The sequence below is a fragment of the Cotesia glomerata genome, linkage group LG6, assembly GCF_020080835.1.
Source record: "Cotesia glomerata isolate CgM1 linkage group LG6, MPM_Cglom_v2.3, whole genome shotgun sequence".
Taxonomy (NCBI): domain Eukaryota; kingdom Metazoa; phylum Arthropoda; class Insecta; order Hymenoptera; family Braconidae; genus Cotesia; species Cotesia glomerata.
In genome coordinates this window covers 3,680,438-3,703,432 of record NC_058163.1, presented here as the reverse complement: position 1 = coordinate 3,703,432, position 22,995 = coordinate 3,680,438, and the positions used below count along the sequence as shown (strand labels likewise).

Sequence of the window (22,995 nt, the reverse complement as noted above, 5' to 3'; positions counted from 1 at the left end):
AATCCGATCTTATTATTAGATAGAAATAATCAATCTAACTATTAGATTTAATAATTGGATAAATTAGTTTGATATATTTAAAAGATCTAATTATATAATAATTTTTTTATTATTATTATTATCAAAAACTGAAAAATTTAAATTTTCCCGCGCTAAAAAACGATCGATACTCGAATCCCCGGAATCTAAGTTCGGATATTTCCGTAAGCCTCCGTGAAATTAAACGTCTGAGTCACTATTACCCAATGAAAAAATTCCTATCTAAATTTAAACCAATAGAATAAAAGTTCTAACGGGAATTCCAACGGAAATATCAGACACGCCCAATGACTTCCGTTGTTAATTTGGTCGTTCCTTCTTTCCGGGCGTCTCTCTGTGTTGTGTGTGGGAATAAGTAAAAAGGATGGCACAGAATAATTATTTCGGTTTTACACACGGCGGTACTCAATATGGGTATGTTGTTACTGCAATTATTATTTAAATATATTTAAAAATAACTAATAACTAATTTCGTAGCTCCGGTTATTATTTTTAAAATATCCAATCATTATTTATTGCGCGCTATTATTATTTTTTTTCGTTCCAACAATTTCATAACCCATGCGATACGTTATGCCGGTAATGTCCGCCATTTTATAACCCAGTGCTTTCATTGATTTTATTATTTCTCATTCAGCCGAACGCTTTTATTCATTTCGCTGATTCATATTTTTATTCATTTCTTTTATCAAACCGGACAATTTATTTATTTTATTCCGTAATTAGTTTTTGACAATTACTTTATTATTAATACCATGAATTTTCTATTAAAATTTTTCGGTGACCCAAGCTTGCCATTGATTTTCCTGGTAAAGTATTAAGTATTGATTAATATTGAATTGCTGATAATTGATTGATTTTTTTTTCTTTTTTATTCAATTAGAGCAACTAGTGCTGCTTATCAAACTGGACAAGCTGGTTATGCAGTAACACCGGCAGCTACCGCCGCTACCTATACTCAAAGACCCGCCGCTGCAGCTGCTACTGGTTACGAGACTTATCAAGCTGCTGCCGCCGCAGCAGCCACTGGCACGACTTATGCTGGTAATTATCTTGCTATTAAATAATTATTACCAGGTTTATTGTTGGCTCTAAAAATTATGAAAAATTATTTTTAATGAATAGATGATTTTAGTTTTATGAGCGATCACAAATTAGTTTAATTTATGATGTTAAAATTAACACTTGATGATTTCTTGCTTTTTTTTTTATTTTATTTTATTGGAGGGGAGTTAAGAAAAAAAAAAATTATTTTTTTTTTATGTCAATTTTTTTTTTATTTTTAAAAATTATCTAACTTTTTTTTTAATTTTTTAAATCCATTAAGTTTTTTTTTGAAAAAAAATTTCACTATAATTTATTTCAAGAAAAAAAAATCATCAAAATTGACAAATTTTTCTTCAAATTTCTTCATTATAATTTAAAAAAAACAAAAAAATATTTTTTCTAACAAATTTTAAAATGATTTATTTTAAAAAAAATTCTTAAAATTTTGATATTTTTTTTATTTCTTTAATTTCTTTATAAATGATATATTAAAAAAAAAAAAAAAACAATTTCTTAATCAGATTTCTTACAATTTTTTCATAAAAATTTATTTAAAAAAAAAACATGAACATTATCTTTTAAATAAGGTAAAGTACCCAGTAGTTGAACAAGTTTCAAAGTAAAACGTATTTGACCATACTTTTAATGTGTTAAGATATTATTCTTAGTTCAAATTAGTTATTTTTATGAAAATATTAACAATTTTGAATTTATTAAAGCGCAAAGTAAGAAAGATAATTGAATATTTATATCTTGACAACGTTTTTAAGATAGGCTATCAAAGGAGTAGTAGTTGAACAATGAATTCTGACAAGCCGCAGTAGTTAAACGCTCCGAGAGCATTAGTTAAACTAATAAAATATATGGCAATAGGCACACCAAAAATTTTCAACGTTTTATTGAAATATCAAAAGAATTATAAAATATTCTTGATTAATATTAAAAATAATACTATGAATATTCAATATGTTCATTTAAAAATGAGAAATATTTGTATTTAATTTTTTAATTACATTTTTTATGAATGATAAAGCAAATTTTCAATTATAAATCAAAAAAACTCAATTCGAAACGTTCAATAATTTTTAACTATACTAATTTTTAGCTATAAAACTTATTTAATTTGCAGTAATTAATACAAATCACAATACTGATCACTAGTCTATAAGCCTATTAGAGGTTAGAGTGCTGTTAAAATTATGCGGCCCCAGCTTGTTCAAGTTCTGGGTACCGCTTTAAAAATTCAGAGGGATAGTTAGACGCTAAAATTTAATATAAAAATTATAGTTTATGTCTTTGCAAAAAATATGTATTATTTAGAAGAAACTATTTCATTGGATGGTACATTTTTTTTTACTTGAAGGATGACATACCGTTTTTTTTATTGATTGGTCGATTTACGGTTTAGTATATTTTTCATGAAAAATAGCATTTATCGGTTATTCTTGACATGTCAACTTTTAAGTTAACAAAAATATAATTGTTTTGATTTATAATTAAAAAAACTCACAGAAATCAATTACTGTATCATTGAATAATTATAACATGCGCATATCACTCATAGTAAATTTACGAATTTTGTGTTACAACAATTCGAAAAGTCTGTTGAAGTACTGGTTCCGTGTTTATAAGTGTTCAAGTACTGAGTAATTTACTTTATTCAAAAAAAAAATTGACAATTTTTTATCACTTTCTTTTATCAATTTCACAATTTATATTTTAAAAAATGATTAAACTTTTCTTTATTTTTTTATCAAATATTCATGAATACTGTCAAATTTTATTTAAATAAAATTTTCATATTAATTTATTTAAAAAATCATAAAAATTGTCAAATTTTTCTTGAAATTTTTTCATTAATAATTTATTTAAAAAACAATTATTAAAATTATTCGTATAAATTTTAAAAAATTTCCACAATTCTTTGTTTTTTTTTTTTGTTAATTACTCTAATTTAAATAATTACTTTAATTTAATTTTTTAATTACTTTAATTTAAATAATCACGTCTTAATTTTAGCATCATAAATTTTTTAACAGTCTAATTTACTATAATTAAAAATTTCTAATACCTAGTCAAATTGTCATTAAATCAAGCGTATTAATAAATAAAAAATAAAACCAAGTTTCAATATTTAAAATAATACATTTCTTTAACAATAAAAATCGTAATAAAAAAAAATAATTAATAATTAAGTAAACAATAGTAGTAAAAAATAAAATAAGTAAAGTAGAACGTTGATCGATTCGTTACTAGGTTTTGTTTCCCCTGTAGCAGCAAACCCAGGTACGGTAGCCCAAACCTACGATTACGGATACGGTCGTCCAGCTCCAGCAGCAACTTACGACGCGACTAAGACTTATTATCAGCAACCCGCGGCCGCTGCAGCTGCTGCTACCTACACAACTACCGAGACTCATTACCAAGCTGCTAAGCCCGCTTACAGCACCACAAGTGCTTACACCGGGACTGCTCGTCAAGCAACGACCACTGGCCAGGCCAAGACTTACCAAGCCGCCAGTACAGCTTATCAGCAATCAAACCCTACGCAGAACGCGACTTATTCTTCTGGGTATACTGCACCAGCGACTCCAGCTGCTGCTCCCGCTGCAGCAACTAACAGTAAGTGTTTTAGGCTCAAGTTTGTTTATTTATTTTTAAGTTGCTAAGTTTGCCAAGATGAATATTAATTTAATTTAATTACTATCAGCCTTGATAATTTTGAAAGTAGATCTTTAGGGTTTAATTATTTTATTATAAATATTTTTATTTTCATAATACTACTAAAATTAGATCGATTGGATATAAAACTAATAATATTAAAATTAAATAAAGATTGTATGATCGGTAAATATCTTTTAATTATAACTGCACTCATAATCTATATTATTAAGAAAATAAGAAAAATTTTTTCTCTAGGATAATCATATGATAAAATCGATTTTTTTAGGGAAATTTAGTCTCATTGCTAAAGTCTTGACTTGAATTTATGCCTTTTCAAGGTTTCATATCAGTCTCACCGATAGTCATTTTATTATGATAAGTATTTAGGCTGCATTCGAAAATACTCTATCTCTAGATAAATAATTAAGAAATTACCTTTTATCTTGTGAAATATTGACATTTTTAAAAATATAAGCTCATCCCGATGTTAAACTCATTGAGACCTTTCATTTGAGTACCAACATCAATTTTTCATATATTTATATATATATTACATATATGTATATATGAAAAATATATCAAAAATGCTTGTGGGTACTCAAATGAAAGCTCTTGATGAGGGTAACATCGGGGTGAGCTTATATCTTTAAAAATGTCAATATTTAAGAAAGTACAGCGTAATTTAAGAAAAGTCATTATTTAATAAAGCAAGGTCGCTAGTAATTTTAAATGTTGCAAGCAGTAAATCAAGGTTTTAGTCATGGTTCATAAGACGACATGATGCTTGGAGTTTACGTACTTATAAATTAGATTCGGAAAAATTTATTTAGGTTGCATTCGAAAATGCTCTAGCTCTAGCTACATAATTAAGAAATGACCTTGTATCTTGTATCTTGTGAACTACCGACAATTTTAAAGATATAAGCTCATTCTGATGTCACACTCATCAAGACCTTTCATTTAAGTACCCACATTAATTTTTCATATATTTTGTATATTTATATATATTATATATATGTATATATGAAAAATATATCAAAAATGCATGTGGGTACTCAAATAAAAACTCTTGATGAGTGTAACATCAGGATGAGTTAACATCTTTAAAAATATAAATAATCAAGAAATGACCTTGTATTTTGTGAAATATTGATATTTTCAAAGATATAAGCTCACCCTGACATTACACTCATATCATCGAGACCTTTCATTTGAGTGCCCACATCAATTTTTTATGTATTTATATATATATAATATATAATATATATATATAATATATATATATATATATATATATATATATATATATATATATATATATATATATATATATATATATATATAAAAATATATATATATAAAAAATATATCAAAATGCATGTGGGTACTCAAATCAAAGCTCTTGATGAGTGTTATCGGGATGAGCTTATATCTTTAAATACGTCAATATTTAAGAAAGTACATTGCAATTTAACAAGAGTCGTTATTTAATAAAGCAAAATTTCATTTATTCATAGTTTTGAAGTCACGGCCGTCACATAGTGACTGTAAGGTTAGCAGTTTTAATTATTTTTTTGTTGAGTGAAATTTTAATATATTTAACTTTATAAAAAATTTATAAAGGTATTTTAGAATTGAAATAAGTATTTTTTAGTTTTTTAGACAATCCCGATCGTTAGCTAATGAAAGTTTAATTTATAATATATAATTGTGCAACTAAAAAATTATCAAAATAATTAAAAAATTTTTTAAGTAATTAAATTGAATAAAATAAAAAATTCAATTGTAATAAATCATCTTTAAAAAAAAAAAATTAATATTCATCTTAAAAAAAACTAACGCCGTTTCAAGAAAAATAAATTTTAATTTCCCATAAAATTTTCTTGATCATTAAAAAAGAAAAAAAAAATCAATAATTTAAATAATAAATTAAATTTAACAAAAGGGGCTTTAATAAATAAATAAAAAAAAAAATAATTTATAAAAACAACTAGGGGGTGTAGTTATCTTGTGAAAAAATGGGTATTAAATTTATTCTTTAGAAACGGCAAGTACAGCGTATTCCGGGTATGACGCAGCGCTTTATAGCGCTGCGACAATGTACGTAGCCCAACAGAGTGCAAACAGCAACAATACAACTAACCAGAAGACTGGAGGTTGGCAGGGCTACGGACGTAAAGGATTCGGAGCAGGTGGAAGTGGAATGAAGAGTATGAGGGCCAAGCCGCCTCCCAAACCCCAGCAACTCCACTACTGCGATGTCTGCAAGATCAGCTGCGCTGGTCCTCAGACCTATCGCGAGCACTTGGAGGGCCAGAAGCACAAAAAGAAGGAAGCTTCGATGAAGGTCCCCCAGCAGCCTCCAGCTCGCGGGGCTGGTAATTCTCTCAGGTGCGAACTCTGCGATGTTACTTGCACTGGAAATGACGCCTACGCTGCTCACATTCGCGGGGCCAAGCACCAGAAAGTCGTCAAGCTTCACACCAAGTTGGGAAAACCCATTCCCAGTGCTGATCCCACGGTGCTCAATCCCAAGCCAGCTGCTGCTGCTAAAGCTGCCGGTGGAGCTGCCGCTGCTGCTGGGGCTGCTGCTGCCAAGAAGCCGACTGTTACTGCGACTCCTAAAATTAATTTTGTTGCTTGTAAGTATTTTGTTTTTAATAATTAAAAATTTTTTAATTTGGAAATTTTGAGATTGAAAATAGAAAAAGATTCTTATTTATTATTAAGAGAATAAGAAGAATTTTGTCTCGCGGATAGTCATATGATAAAATCGGTTTTTTTAGTGAAATTTAGTGTCATTGCAAAGGTCTTGACTTGAATTTATATCTTTTCAAGGTTTCATTTCATTCTAACCGATAGTCTATTTGTTACGATAAGTATTTGAGCTGTATTTGAAAATGCTCTATTTCTAGATACATAACTAAGAAATTACCTTTTATCTTGTAAACTATTGACACTTTTAAAGATATAAGCTCATCCCGATGTTGTACTGATCGAGACTTTTCATTTGAGTACCCACATCAATTTTTCATATATTTTATATATATATATATGAAAATGCATGTGGGTACTCAAAGGAAAGCTCTTGATGAGTGTAACATCGGGATGAGCTTATGTCTTTAAAAATGTCAATAATTAAGAAATGACCTTGTTTCTTGTGAACTACTGACATTTTTAAAGATATAAGCTTACCCCGACATTACACTCATCGAGACCTTTCATTTGAGTACCCACATCAATTTTTCATATATTTATATATATTATAACGTTAAAATCTGGAGATTTAAGGGGTTGGTGGGTGGTCTCTTTGAACTAAACTACAAACGATATCTTTAATAGGAAACCTAGAGATTTAACCCCAAACGTTATACTTCCGACTCTCATACTCCCGCGAACTGCCTCATCTATAACCGTAAGGACGCCAGATAATTTTATTTGCGAGAAATTACCAAAACTCAAAGAACTGTAACAATAAGGCTGGGAGCTGCAGCAGAGAAGGCGGGTATACTCGGTGTCGCTCAGTGTGTGGATTGTGGAGAGAGGGGGTGATCCGGTTGCACGTTGGGGAAACGTGTGTAAATCAAGACGCTGATGTTTCGGATTGATAGCTGATTTATTAACAAAGTCCCAAAAAAAAAAACTTAACAAAACTTTAACTATAAGGGTTACAACAAAACAGATACAGGAACTTAATTACCGGAAACTCGAATAAATATAACCATACAGAACTCAATATAACTTTTAGCTAGAAATACAAAAATTAAATAATTCTAATTACATTTGATTCTTACTGGAGCGATAACCCAATTAAAGTATAGATATCTAAAATGACCTGGGGCTTCAAAACATACCCTTCACAAAATCCTTAACTCTCTTAACCGTACAAAATAAAAACTCATAAAATATACCTTAAACTAAGCATCCTTCTTACTTTACTCAAAGAAAAGGAATAAATTTAAAACGTACCGCAACAAACGTTTTACAAGAGGACTATTCCCCAGAATACGAAATTAACTCGACAGAAATAACATAAATTAAATAATACCTTCTTTCCTTTTCCCGAGCCAGGATCGTCCATGGTGGCTACTTCTCCTGGAGCCGGTATAAGTAGGGAATCGTAAAAGGATTTTACAAGAGGTTCTAACCCTCAAAATTAACACTGACCAAAGGCTTCCACAGGCACAATGGTCCGATCACACCTGTGGCCTGCCAAAATTAACGTGGACCAGCGGTACTCTCGGCGAGGTTGGTCAAGTCTCGTCAGAAATACCAAAACCACCACAAGGGCAAAATTACTAAAACCGATTCCTACTCACACCTGACTCCTCCCATGTTGGAGCGCCAACATTACAGCTGGACTTCCGTAGTCCACCAGGAGTCTCAAAAGGGCTGGTTACCTAGCATCCACGAGGCCGGGTGACTTATTGTCCCGCTCCACGGCAACGTAGACTCATCCACAAGCTCGAGACGCCAACTAATAACTTTACTCTTTACTTTACCTTACTCACACAAAACTCAATCACTTTCCTCATTATTACTCTTAAATCTGTAGCTATAACCCAAACGACTCGAAGCTAATTAAATAATTAATTAAATAAACAAAAAAAAAGGGAGAATCTGTAGCATAATCGTCTCTGAAGACGAATAAAAATTTATCGGGAACGCGTCCATCCTGGACGAAGACTGAATAATTTTTCTGTAGCGTCTAACCTGGACAACGGTTGAAGACCGACTATCTGGAACACGTCCGTCTCGGACGGCGGTCGAACTCGAACTCCCTTGATCGATGATCACTCCTCTATCTTACTGTAACTAATTCGCGAACTAATTCCCCAAATCCTGTATTACCGCGAGGCTTGATATCGCGGCCTCCTACTTTACCTAACCCTGTAACTAACTATCCACAATTACCATAAATCAATAAAAAAAATTTTAAATCGTTCTATTTACAGTATCTTGGGTTATCGCTGTACAATATTTTTGAACTTTTGAGCTAGTGCTCGATGTGACGCTCAGTTGTCACAGACCCCATGTGAAAAATAACGTCACAATATGTATATATGAAAAATATATCAAAATTCATGTGAGTACTCAAATGAAAGCTCTCGATGAGTGTAACATCGGGATGAGCTTATATCTTTAAAAACGTCAATATTTAAGAAACTACAGTTCAGTTTAGCAAAAGTCATTATTTAATAAAGCACAACGTCCTTTATTTATAGTCCACAATTCTTGGCAGTCACATAGTGACTGCAAGGTTGCTATTAATTATTTATATCATTAAATTCATTTTTTAATTAGGTAATTTGTATTAAAAATATTTATTTAATTTCGTAATTAAGAATTTTTTTTTTTACTTATTAATATTTGACATAAAATTTGAATTTTTTAAATTATTTTTTATCCAATTTTTCCAAATTATAGAATTATAAATAAATTTTAATTGAATCGCTCATTAGAGTATTTTTTTAATACATTATTTGCAACTAGATAAATAAATTATCTTTAATCAATTTGTAAGTTTTTAAAATTTTTTTCGAGTGATTTTTAAACAAGCTTAAAAATTGTCTAATTCATAAATTTCTAATTTAAATTTCGTGATTAAAAATTAGAACAAAATTTTTTAATAAGGTTAATTTTTTTGAAAAAGGGTTGTTAAATAATGAAGGGTTAAAATTCTATTTTTTTTTATTTTTTTAATTCTTAATATTGAATTACAAATTTAAAAATTATTTTTGATTCAATTTTTTCTGATTATAAAATGAATAAAAAATGAATAAATAATTTTCTTAAATAGTCTTTAATATAATAATAATTTTTTAGCTGGAAATCTCGGCACAGTGAACCAAAACGCAGCTGCTGAAGTAAAAACAGACGAGTCAGTAGTCGAGGAATCAGCTGAAGAATCACTTACTGAAGAAAAAGACATCCAGCCGGTGGGTCAAGAGTACATCGAAGAGAACAAGTCTGAAGACGGCAAGATAATAAGTTTCAATTGCAAACTCTGCGAGTGTCGTTTCAACGACCCGAATGCCAAGGACATGCACATGAAGGGTCGTCGTCATCGCTTCGCCTACAAGAAGAAAGTCAACCCTGACCTAGTGGTAGACATCAAGCCGAGTCTTAAGCAGCGCAAGATGCTGGAGGAGAAACACCGCCGTCAACAGGCTCGAGAGGAGTTTACTCGCCGCCGCGAGGAGATGAACCAGATGGGTCCCATGGGCATGATGGGTCCCATGATGGACGAAGAGATGATTTACTGGGAGGAACGTCGTCGGTATGAAGAAGAGTGCGAGTACTACGAGTGGTATCGTCGCTGTGGTCGTGGTCCTGGTGCTCCTCCAATGCCTCCTCGGCCATTCCCTGGTCCTCCGGGTATGATGTTCTCCGTTGTTCCTCGCAGGTCTGATGACAAACATGTTGATGCTCATCACTCGAGTATTTATCCCAAGGAAGAAGAATTGCAAGCTGTTAAAAAAATTGTTTCTCATACTGAGAAAGCTTTGAAATTGGTTTCTGATGTTCTTGCTGAAGCTAGTAAGTTTTTTTTTTTTTTTTTTTTATAATAATAATAATTAATAAAGAAGATACACAAAGATAGTTTTTATTATCAGCCGGTAAAGTCGTATAAATACAATAATAATAATAATAATAATAATAATGACAATAATTATAAGAATTTAAGTAAAAATTAGATTTATTCATTAGATCTGATTTATACTTCTAAACAATTAGATCTAACTATTGGATATAAACAAATGTATTTCTCCATTAAATCTAATATACTAGATCTGAAAAATTGGATCTAAATTGATACTAATTAGATCTAATTAATTAGAACTGACTATTGGATTTATATTATTGAATCTTAACAATTAGATCTAAACAATTGAGTCTAATTTTTAATTTAATTTATCAGATTTCAACAATTGGATCTAAACTTTTAGATCTAACTATTGGATGTAAACAATCAGATCTAACTATTGGATCTAAACAATTAGATCTTACTCTTGGATATAAACAAATAAATATTTACATTGAATCATATATATTAAATATAAAAAATTGGATCTAAATAGTTAAATCTGAACTGATACTAATTAGATCTAATTAATTAGAACTGACTATTGGATTCATATTATTGGATTTTAACAATTAGATCTAAACAATTGAGTCTAATTTTTTATTTAATTTATCAGATTTCAAAAATTGGATCCAAACTATTAAATCCAAACAATCAGACCTAACTATTGGATCTAAACAATTAGATCTAACTATTGGAATTATACTATTGGATCTAAACAATTGAGTCTAATTTTTAATTTGAACTGTCAGATTTCAACAATTAGATTTAATTCTTAAGGTCTTAACAATTAGACTTACATTATAAGAATTATCGATTAGATCTAACTATTGGATATAAACAAATGGATTTCTATTTCAAATCTAAAAAAATTGGATCTAAATAGTTGAATCTAAATTGATACTAATTAAATCTAAACAATTAGAACTGACTATTGGATTTATATTATTGGATTCTAACAATTAGATCCAAATAATTAAGTCTAATTTGTAATTTAAATCATCAAATTTCAACAATTAGATCTAAACAATTAACTCTAATTTTTTATTAAAAATATCAAATTTCAACAATTGGTTATAACTCATAAAATTCCAACAATTAAATCTATTTTAATGGAACTAACTATCGGATCTAATAATTAGATTTAACATTACATTTCACTAATCAGATTTAATAATTGAATTTAAATCATTAAATTAATCAATTAGATCAATCTAATTTGATATATTTATAAGATTTTATTATATATAAATTTTACCTTTGATCTCTATTATTATTATTATTTACTATTTTTTCCGAAGATCGGTGTTTTTACTAAATAAAGAGTTCTATATTTCAAAGCCATTATCCCCGATCCAAATTGATGTTAGACTAATTTTTAAATTTTACATTAAATTTTTATTTATTAAATTCTTTAAATTTTAATTTTTACTTATTATTTATTTTCACCACATTATTGTCGGTATTAGCACTCATACCATCCTTGGGTGAATATATCTAACAATTAAAAATCTTTATTTTAATTTAAGATTAAGCAACGATGTTATATTCTTTACTCAGTGAGACTTTTTTCGGCCATCGAAAAATTAAGGGTAGAGCAGTTGGCGCGACACCAAAAGATCCAGGTTCGATTCCTGGTCTGAGCATTTCCGAGTTATTATTTTTTCGGTGGCTGAAAAAAGTCTCACTGAGTAAAGAATATAACATCTTTGCTTAATCTTAAATTAAAATAAAGATTTTTAATTGTTAGATATATTCACCCAAGGATGGTATGAGTGCTCATACTGACAATAATGTGGTGAAAATAAATAATAAGTAAAAATTAAAATTTAATAAATAAAAATTTAATGTAAAATTTAAAAATTAGTCTAAAATCAATTTGGATCCGGGATAATGGCTTTGAAATATAGAACTCTTTATTATTATTATTATTATTATTATTATTATTATTATTATTATTATTATTTTTATTCTTATTCTTATTATTCTTATTATTCATATTATTATTAAGCCTAAGTTTTAAAAACATAAGAATTTCATAAAAATTGGATTATTAGATTTTGAAATATCAACAAAATTAATTGCTTTAATTTTTAGAATCAATTTAGTTTAAAATCTTCATTTCTATGATAAGTAAAATCTAATGTTACAGTAAAGATAATAATAATTAAATAATTAACTAATAATTTTATCATTATAATTATAATGGTTATTATCAATCTTAAAATAAGTTTATAAATATGATAATTACACATGATGATACCGATGACGAGTCTGAGTGTGTCTTAATAGTTATTACCAAGATATTAATCAAGTTTTTTGGTTTTTATCGTCGGTATTAACAAAATTTTGACACTGCCTAGATGAACTGGTAGCCTGATTTTTTTCTATTAATTAATTAATCTTGAATTAATTGACGTCAACTAATTAATCGATCAATCTTAACTAATAAACATGAATTTTTAATTACAGATAAAAAGACCATGCCCGCAACTGGAAATGCTACAACACCGGCAGCTGAAGTAAAGAAAGAAGAGGCTGAAAAGAAGAAAGATGACAATGCCACCTCATTTGCAAATCCAAAAGAAAAAGAAGATACACGTGTTATCCGTGATGTCATGCGTGTGGGTAATTTGGCCAAAGGACTGCTGTTATCAGGAGATAATCATGTCTGTTTAGTTGTTCTATGTGCTGAAAAACCAACAAAGTAATTAATTTTTTTTTTTAATTATTTTATTAATTAATTTTTTAAAATAATTTAATTTTTATTTATTTTTTTAATATTTTTATTTATTAATTTTTCACGATAACTTATGAAAATTAATTTACCAGATACTTGATAATTTTAAGAATTTCCGGAACTAATAAATTATAAGAAAAATTCAAAAAAAAATTGACATGTAGAAATTTGAAAATGCAATTTTTTTTAAATAATGTTTTGGAACAAATTTGTTTGTTGAAAAAAAATAAAAAATTTTCAAGTGACAGCTAAATTTAATGTCATCGATAATTTTTCAAAGTAACTAAATTGATTAATTTTTCCAAAAAATTTTTTTAATTAATTCAATTTTAATTTTTTTTTCTTTTTAATTATTTTATTAATCAATTTTTTAAAATTTAATTTTCATTTTTTTCTTGAATATTTTTATTGATAATTTTTTTTAGATAATTAAATTGATTAATTTTTCCCAATATTTTTTTTAATTAATTCAATTTTTAAATTATTTGATTTTAATTTTTTTTCTTTTTAATTATTTTATTAATCAATTTTTTTTTAATGATTTAATTTGTATTTTTTTCTTAAATATTTTTATTGACAATTTTTTTTTAAATAATTCAATTGATTAATTTTTCCAAATAATTTTTTTAATTAATTCAATTTTTAAATGATTTAATAAAAATTTTTTTTTTTATAATTATTTTATCAATAATAATTTTATTTATTAATTTATAATTTTTTTTAGGACTTTACTAAACAAAGTCGCTGAAATTTTACCATCGCAACTGAAAATAGTGGCCCCTGAAGAGACCTACAACGTAGGCAAGCACCCAGAATCCGCGGCTTTGACAGTATCTGGCGGTACTGTAACTGTCAGTGTTACTCTCACAAGTCCTTTGATGCGCGAAACAGCAAAACCACCGGCAACAGCAGGTAACTTACCCAATTATAAACAAAAACAACGGCCAAGAAAAGGATAAATCACCAATAATTAATAATTAATAATTATTAATAATCAATATTTTTTTTTTAGTTATTTTAAAATTATTATTTTTATTTTCCTACTTAAATTTTGTTCTTTTCATGGCCTTTTAAATCTACTGAATCATTTTTTAAGCACCAGGATTTTACAGTACCAAGGATTTCACGGTTTGGAATAATATATACTTTTTTTTCACTAATTAATTTTTTTTAATACCAAGTCGTTATTTTTTCACTCACTTTTACTTGAATTTTTTTGCATTTAAAAATTTTAAATTTCAATTTTACAAAAAACTAGTGTAAAAATATTTTTTTAAAAATAATTGTTCAATAAAAAAAAAAATGGCGACTTATTTAGCATAAACCTATGTACCTGGAGGACTGTTTTAACACTGTCGCGTCGATGAACTAAAAACGTTGGAAGAACGGGAAATAAGCGTAAAAGTATTTAAAGTATTATTACATATTTAAATTAGAAATCTTTTAAGGTTCATGTGAATAAAATTTATTTAAAATATGTTTGAAGTAAGTAGAGTCTTTAGAGTGGTTGTTTGTCAAGTAAATAAGAGACGAGTGTTTTTTAAAACGCTCCAGTAGTTGAAAGGAAACAACGCTGAGGCAATCCGATAACTAAAGACTTTTTGATCATGCATACCCTCAATTTATATTAATTAATAATTTAAATAATTACTCTATTTATTTTTTTTTTTTTTTTTCATTATGTAATTTTAGATACATAATTAAGAAATGACCTTGTATCTTGTGAACTATCGACATTTTTAAAGATATAAGCTCATCCCGATATTATACTCATCAAGAGCTTTCATTAGAGTACCCACATGGTATTTTTTATATATTTTATATACATGGTATTTGTAAAATATATAAATATATAAAATATATGAAAAATTGATGTGGGTACTTGAATAAAAGGTCTTGATGAGTATAACATCAGGATGAGCTTGTAACTTTAAAAATGTCAATATTTAAGAAATTATGCTGTATTTTATCAATTCATGATATTTTTAAAGATATAAGCTCATCCCGATGTTACACTCATCAAGACCTTTCATTTGAGTACCCACATCAATTTTTCATATATTTTTCAAATATACATATATATATAATATATGTAAATAGATAAAATATATGAAAAATTGATGTGGGTACTCAAATGAAAGCTCTTGATGAGTGTAACATCGGGACAAGCTTGTATCTTAAAAAATTTCAATATTTAAGAAAGTACAGTGCAATTTAATTAAAGTCATTATTTAATAAAGCACAATTTTTATTCATTTATAGTTCACAAGTCACGGTAGTCACATAGTGACTGCAAGGTTGCTAGTTTTAATTATAAGTAAAAATTTTTAATTATCAAGATAAAAATTATTTTTAAATAAATTATAAGTTAAAAATAAAATATTTTTTTTTATATAATTAAATGTGAAAAATTATTGTAAATTTTTTGTCTTGATAATTAATTAATTAAAAAAAAAAAATTCTCTGAAAACTAAAAACAAAAATATAAAAAAAAAAAAGAATATTAGAGGGATTAAAAAAATAAGTGCGTTGAGCATGATCAAACACTCTGAGTGTTGTCTAAGCGTGTTGTGCTTTCTTTGTTGGGATCTCAGATAGTGCTGGACAGCAGCAGGGAGCTGCTCAACCGCAAACGACGCCCGCGACGCCCGCAGTGACGAAACCAGACCCACCAGATGTACTTCCCAAGGCTAAGTGTTTGGAGGCTTTAGCTCAACTCAGGCATGCCAAGTGGTTTCAGGTTTGAATGATTCTAAAACTGAACTCATCAGTCTTAAAACAGAGTAAAAAAAATTTAACCGCGAGTTCGTCAATTTTTATTTTTTTTCGCTCATTTCTTAATTATATATTATATATATGAATTATTATCTACGAGTCAAATTTTAATTATACCAATTTCACGTAATATTAATTAATATTAATTAATTAATCGGTAGTGCAAATAATAGACAAGAGTTAAGTTTTATGAGCAGTCTTAGAACTTCCAGCCTTGGCTTAGATTTTAATTATTTTTATTAATTAATTTTAACTCTTTAATCAGCATGTCAAGCAGCAGTATGTAAATAATATAACTTGGTGATTTTTTCATTTTTTTTATTGAATGAGTACCAAATTTTTATTATTTTTGTCAATTTTCAGGTTTAAAATTCAAGCTAGAAAATAAATTTAAGAAAATAGGGTAAAGGCTCCAAATATTGAACAGCTTAGATAGAATGAATATAAATATATCATTTGTATCAAAAAATTAAAGTTTTGCTTTATTAAATAATGAATTTTGTTAAATTGCTCTGTACTTTCTTAAATGATGACGTTTTTGAAGATATAAGCTCATCCTGATGTTATACTCATCGAGACCTTTCATTTGAGTACCCACATCAATTTTTCATATATTTTATCTATTTACATATATTATATATATATGTATATTTGAAAAATGTATTAAAAATGCATGTGGGTACTCAAATGAAAGCTTTTGATGAATGTAAGATCGGGATGAGCTTATATCTTAAAAAATGTCAATAGTTAAAAAAGTACAGTGCAATTTAACAAATATCTTGTGAACTATTGACATTTTTAAAAATATAAGCTCACTCCCATGTTATGCTCATTGAGACCTTTCATTTGAGTACCCACATCAATTTTTTATATATTTTATATATTATCATATGTTATATATATGTATATATGAAAAATATATTAAAAATGCATGTGAGTACTCAAATGAAAGCTCTTGATGTGTGTAACTTCGAGATGAGCTTATATTTAAAAAAATGTCAATTGTTAAAACAGTATAACTGATGTTACAATCATCGATACCTTTCATTTGAGTACACACTTCAATTTTTAATATATTTTATATATTTACATATATTATATATATGTGGGTATTCAAATGAAAGCTCTTGATGAGTATAATATCGGGATGAGCTTATATCTTTAAAAATTTTAATATTTCACAAGATAAAAGGTCATTTCTTAATTATGTATCTAAAGCTAGAGCATTTTCGAATGCAACCTAAATAAATTTTTCCGAATCTAATTTATATATTCGTAAACTTCAAGTATCATGTCGTCTTTGTACCGTGACCGAAACCCTGGTTCACTGCTTGTAACATTAAAGGTTACTAGCGACCTTGCTTTATCAAATAATGACTTTTGTTAAATTGCACTGTACTTTCTTAAATATTGACATTTTTAAAGATATAAGCTCATTCCGATGTTACACTCATCTAGAGCTTTCATTTGAGTATCCACATGCATTTTCATATATTTTTCATATATACCTATATATAATGTATATAAATATATGAAAAATTGATGTGTGTACTGAAATGAAAGGTCTCAATGAATGTAATGTCGAGATGAGCTTATATCTTCAAAAATTTCAATAGTTCACAAGATACAAGCTACTGAATATAAAATTAAATTACTAGATATTTAGAAATTAAATTGTTGAGCTTCCTGGTCAATATTTGGTTCCTTTATCCTTAATTTTTATTCAAGATATTTTCGAGTCAAAGAAGAAATAAAGTAATTTTTTTAATTGGTACTCGTTTTACTTAAAAGTAAAAAAAAATTTCTTAATCTAATTTGAATATTTTTTTTTGAAAAATTAATAATTGTATTTTTACATCTGCTAGCTTTCTGATTTACATCCAGAATAATATTACCTTAAATATTAAATATAAAGTAGAGTAAAAAAAAATTAATCGAAAAATTTTTTTAATTTTATAATTTTGAAATTTAAAAATAAAATGATTAATTATTCTGGATTTATTACCACAGACAAAATATTTATATGTAAATACAGCCTAAGTCTGTTCTACGTCTGTCTAAAAATGAATTCAGTGCAAAATTAAAAGTCAAATAGAGTATAATAATAATAATGATAATATAATTTAATAAAAATCTAAAATGCACTTATAAGCATTAAAAGACAGACAAGCACAAACACGTCATAAAAAATATCGGGTGTTTTTTTTTTTTTTTTTTTTTTTTGTTTTATTTATTTTGCCAAAACTTTTTTTTAAATGATAAAAAATTATTTAGAATTTTGTAGGGTTAATTTTTTAGTAAGAAGATTTAATGAGATTTTTAAACACCCGGTAATAATTTGATAAAATGGGCTCTAATAATAATTATAAATAATGAATAAACACTAAAAAGGATAACGAGGCTGGAAGGATAGCTAAAGCCCACCACAAAGCAATTAATCAGGTTATATTATGAGATTCCGAGAGATTTTATTTGTATTATTTTTTTATTTAGTGATTTTTATTATATTAGTGACTAATTTGGGCGTTTTATTAATACTTTTTGACTTTTACACAGGCTAGAGCATCATCACTGCAGAACTGCGTTATTATTATACGTATTATGCGCGATCTTTGTAATCGTGTACCTACGTGGGGACCACTTAATCCATGGGTAATTATTATTATTATTTTATTTTATAAAATTATTATTAATAAATAAAAAAATAAGTTTACTTTTCAAAGTTTTGAATGTTTACATTAAAATTCAAAATTCTGGGTTAAATATTAGAAATTTTAAAAAATTACATCAGATTCTTTTTATAGAGAATTTTATTCTCTACAAAAAAGGTCATCAATTTTGCCCTATCTTTTCCTTTTGTCAAAATTTTAATTCAAAGTTCAAAAATAAAGTTAAAAAGTTATTCGTAGCTTTCAAAAGTTTAAATTGCTAGTTTTGGTTAAAATATTGAAAATACAAAAAAATTATAAGAGATCTTTTTTTATAAATTCTCTACACTCGTCCTTATCAATTTCACCGTATCTTTAACCCTTGAGTTAAGAATTTTCACTTAGAGGCTTTTCAACGCTTTATAAAACTATCAACTTTTAGATTTATTATTATTATAAATTTAACCCTTGGATTACATACCTCCGAACAGAACTTTAGAGTACACACGGGGTCTAATTGACCCTACTTGACTTTCAAAGAATTATATCTCAGAAACTATGCATTTTACCGGTATTCAGATTATTACATTTTTGTTAGGTAAAACAATGCTTTTTTGAATACAATCATTATTATTCTGAATTAAATAGTTTTTAATGTTGAAAAAATTAATTAAAAACGAACCTATTTTCAAGAAATATTTTAGAATGAATTACACATGATGATACCGATGACGAGTCTGAGTGTGTCTTAATAGTTATTACCAACATATTAATCAAGTTTTTTGGTTTTTATCGTCGGAAGTAACAAAATTTTGATACTGCCTAGATGAACTGGTAGCCTGATTCCTTAAATCAATTTTATAATTAATTAATTAATTAGGTGATTATTTTGAATATTTATTAAAAAATTTTCCTTTTTTCAGGCACTAGAGCTGCTCACTGAAAAAGTTATCAACACTGCTGGTTGTCCATTGAGTCTTGGAGAAGCTCTACGACGTTTACTTGAATGTGTAGCTGGTGGTATTTTATTACCAGGGTCTCCAGGTAATTTGAAATAATTAATCATGATTCCCTAAAGTATATAAAAATCTTGATCAAATATAAAAATTTATTGTATCAAGTATTTATGATCGAATTAAGAAAAAATGACTTCCACCAAGAATAGAATTTAAAGAAAAATTTTTACTTCGGCCAACACAACTTCGGTCTTCCTTCAGGCACCCGACAAATTTTCTTGAACCAAGAATTTTGTTCTCCATTCAATAAATTTTTCTTTCTGTGTACAAATTCTATTTGTCTGATTGTTGTTCTAAGATCTTCTTTTCGAAATTAATTAATTAGTTCTAATTTAAAATCAAAAATTAATCTGTGATAAAATAATCACAGTATAATTTTTCTTGAATAAATGAAAATATTAATATAATTTTTATATTTTTCAGGAATAGCAGATCCTTGTGAAAAGGAACCAACAGATGCAATTGGGAACATGACCGCCCAACAACGAGAAGACATAACCGCTTCAGCGCAACACGCGCTCCGTCTGGTGGCGTTCCGGCAGATCCACAAAGTTCTCGGCATGGAACAGCTTCCCCCTCCCAAGCACAAGGGACGGTTCCCGCGCAAGCGCAGACGCGACAACAGCAATGGCGAGGGCAACGACTGCGAGGCCTCGAAAAAAGACAAAAAGGCCGAAGAAACTAAAATGGAAACAGACTCCAAGTAATTTATTACTCAGTAATTTACTTAAAATAACTATTAATTTAAACAAAATAGATACGAAATATTATTAATTAACGATAATACTAATAATAAGTTATTAATTATCCATTTACTTGTCACCAGATTTATAATTAATTACTGCTTAAGATTTAAAAAAAAAACAATTGTAATGTTTGCTCTTTCGTCAATTGACTTTTTTTAAGTTTAATTGTACGTAATGAATGAGTGGAATTATTTTATAAAAGTAATTAATAATTAATGATTAATATTTTTGCAATTTATTATGAGTAAAATTTTTTTTTAAACTTTGAAAGTTTGATTTTGATAAAATTAATTGAAAAAAAAAAAAAATATTTAAGGTTTTATTTAAAAGACAATTGTCAATTTGTAGTACTGTAAAGAGGGATCTGCAGTTAAACAGTAATTAATCGATAATTATTAACGTTAAAGTAGTACTGAGTCTTGTGCACGTGTGTTTAGTAACTGATAATTGATAATTGATGTTTAATTACTATTAAATGCTGAGTAATTTTAAGGATAAATAAGTCGCTAAGTATTAAGTCTGCAACTTAACTAAATCTTTTTTAAATTGTTTAAATATTCAGACAGCGATTTGTGTAATGAGTGTACCGTTACATTGTTAGTTGATTTATATTTATATTCATACTTATATTTATATTCGATTAACGAGTAATTGGTACTGTTATTTCGGGTTTGAGTTTCATTTTGGCTAAGATCATTGTCATATTGAATGTATTTTTCAACCGTATGGTTTAATTAATAAAGATTAAGAAAAGATGTCAGATTTTTGTTAGTTTATTTATTCAATATTTAGTTTAAGAATTTTTTATTTATTTAATTTAATTTATTGTAAAAAATTAAGTATTATTAATAATAGCAATGATAAATTATAATCATAAAATTTCAAGTCATTATTATTATTTTTTTGAGATAATTTCATAAAATAGTAATAATGAAGACTTGAATTTTTATTTTAAAAATTCTGGGTCGAGGATTTAAGATATGGTAAAATTGATAAGGATCTTTTTTTGTAGGGAATTAAATTGAAGAAAAAAAAAAAAAAAATTAAGATACCTTTTTTTTTTTTTTTTTTTTTTTTGTGACCGAATTATATGTAATATATAAATTAAAGTTTTAGCGCCTAAAGTATCTTATAATTTTTTTTCTATTTTCAATATTTTAATCACAACCAACTTTTTAAATTTTTGAAAACTGAGGATGAGTTTTATAATTTCATTTTTGAATTTGAAATTCAAATTCTGGAGAGATGAAAAGAGATAAGGAAAAATTGATAAGGAACTTTTAAATAAAGAATTAAATTTTCTACAAAAAAGGTTTCTTATAATTATAATTTTTCTGTATCTTTCATATTTTAGCCACAATTTTTTTAAGAAATGAATGAGCGTTATGAGGCGTGTACTTTTGGATTTTCCAAACTTTTTTAATACTTATGCCAGTATTAGAGTAAATTTATTTAGTAGATTGAGTGGCAAATACTTGAAGAAATTTTTGAAATTTTTATTAAAACTTTCATATAAATTTAACATTTTTAATTATAATGCCCTCTAAAATTTTAAATATTAATTTTAAAAGATACAGGAACAACTACTTATATAAATTTTGTTCTATTTGTTCTCGAGTAATTGTAAGATCTATTTCTTCTTGAATATTTAAGAATACTTAAATTTAGTTCTGAAAAATTTTTAAGTTGCAAAATTTTCCAGAATCAATAAAGAAATGTATTTTTCCAATTTTCAAGAATAATTTTTTTTTAACTTCCCGCTAAGAAAATTGAAAATTTTCAAAAATCGGGAAGTTATTGGTTTTACCCCGTTTTTCGAAAATCGAGTTTTCATCAGATCTCGACGTTTTGAGGTCCTAGGAAGCTTTCCTGACTATTCCCGCGAGGGTGTCACTATGTCTGTATGTATGTCTTTGTGTGTGTGTGTAAGTATGTAAACCACTTATAACTTTTGAACGGTTGAACCGATTTCATCGCGATTGGTGCCATTCGAAAGGGCTTCGCCAAACTTAGATTTCTTGTTAATTTGAACCGATTCGGATCGATAGATTTTGAGAAATTTGGAGAAATCTAAAAAAAAGTAGGAAAAAAAATTTTTTCTGAAGTGGTTTTTTTGGGATAACTTTTAAACGGCTTAACCGATCGATTCCAAAAACTAATCAGCTCTCAACCTTGAAAAACCACGTCGATCGCCGCCAATCCGGTCAAAATCGGTTGATTCGTTCGAGAGATATCGTGAACGAAAGAAAACCGAAAAAAGTGTTTTTTCAGAGTTACTCCGAAATTTCTAGTTTGACCAATTGAAACTTAGAAATTATTTATAAGGCTTAAAAAACTACGTAGAATGCCGCCAACCGCGTAAAAATCGTTTCAAAAGTTATTGCGGTATGAACATTCAAAAAATAGTGTTCTATGAAACTTCTATCAGACTTTTGAGCTCTTTGAGCTCAAAAGCATAGAAATAGTATATTACATACCTAGGCCAGTAAAATCAGAAAAGTCTCAGATCACATGTAATTGTTGGCCGAGGCGAAGCCGAGGTTGACAAACATGTGATCTGAGGCTTTACTTTTTACTGGCCAAGGTATGTATACTATTTTTCTGCTCGACGTAGCCGGAATGTGGCAACTTTGTTTAGTGCAGCGGCCAGAAAGTTGCCACTTTCCGGCCGGAGGGCAGAAAAGGTATCTTTTTGAGCTCGGAGAGCTTAAAACAACACACAGATTGTACTTTT

The 22,995-nt window shown here is 27.7% G+C and overlaps 1 protein-coding gene across 3 annotated transcripts; it reads left to right on the top strand.

Moving 5' to 3' along the window:
• Positions 1-310: 310 nt before the first annotated feature.
• LOC123266614 (zinc finger RNA-binding protein) lies at positions 311-21,021 on the top strand. Of its 3 annotated transcripts, none has more exons than XM_044730922.1 (11): positions 311-453; positions 923-1,083; positions 3,361-3,708; positions 5,793-6,392; positions 9,577-10,290; positions 12,809-13,043; positions 13,801-13,988; positions 15,671-15,816; positions 18,408-18,503; positions 19,423-19,543; positions 19,939-21,021. In XM_044730922.1, exons 1-11 carry the CDS (start codon positions 404-406, stop codon positions 20,220-20,222), a joined length of 2,943 nt encoding a protein of 980 aa, XP_044586857.1. In that variant the 5' UTR covers positions 311-403; the 3' UTR covers positions 20,223-21,021. The 3 variants fall into 3 exon arrangements, with proteins under 3 accessions (XP_044586857.1, XP_044586858.1, XP_044586856.1); XM_044730923.1 differs by having other exon boundaries at positions 3,343-3,708; positions 5,907-6,392; XM_044730921.1 differs by having other exon boundaries at positions 3,343-3,708.
• Positions 21,022-22,995: the final 1,974 nt, after the last annotated feature.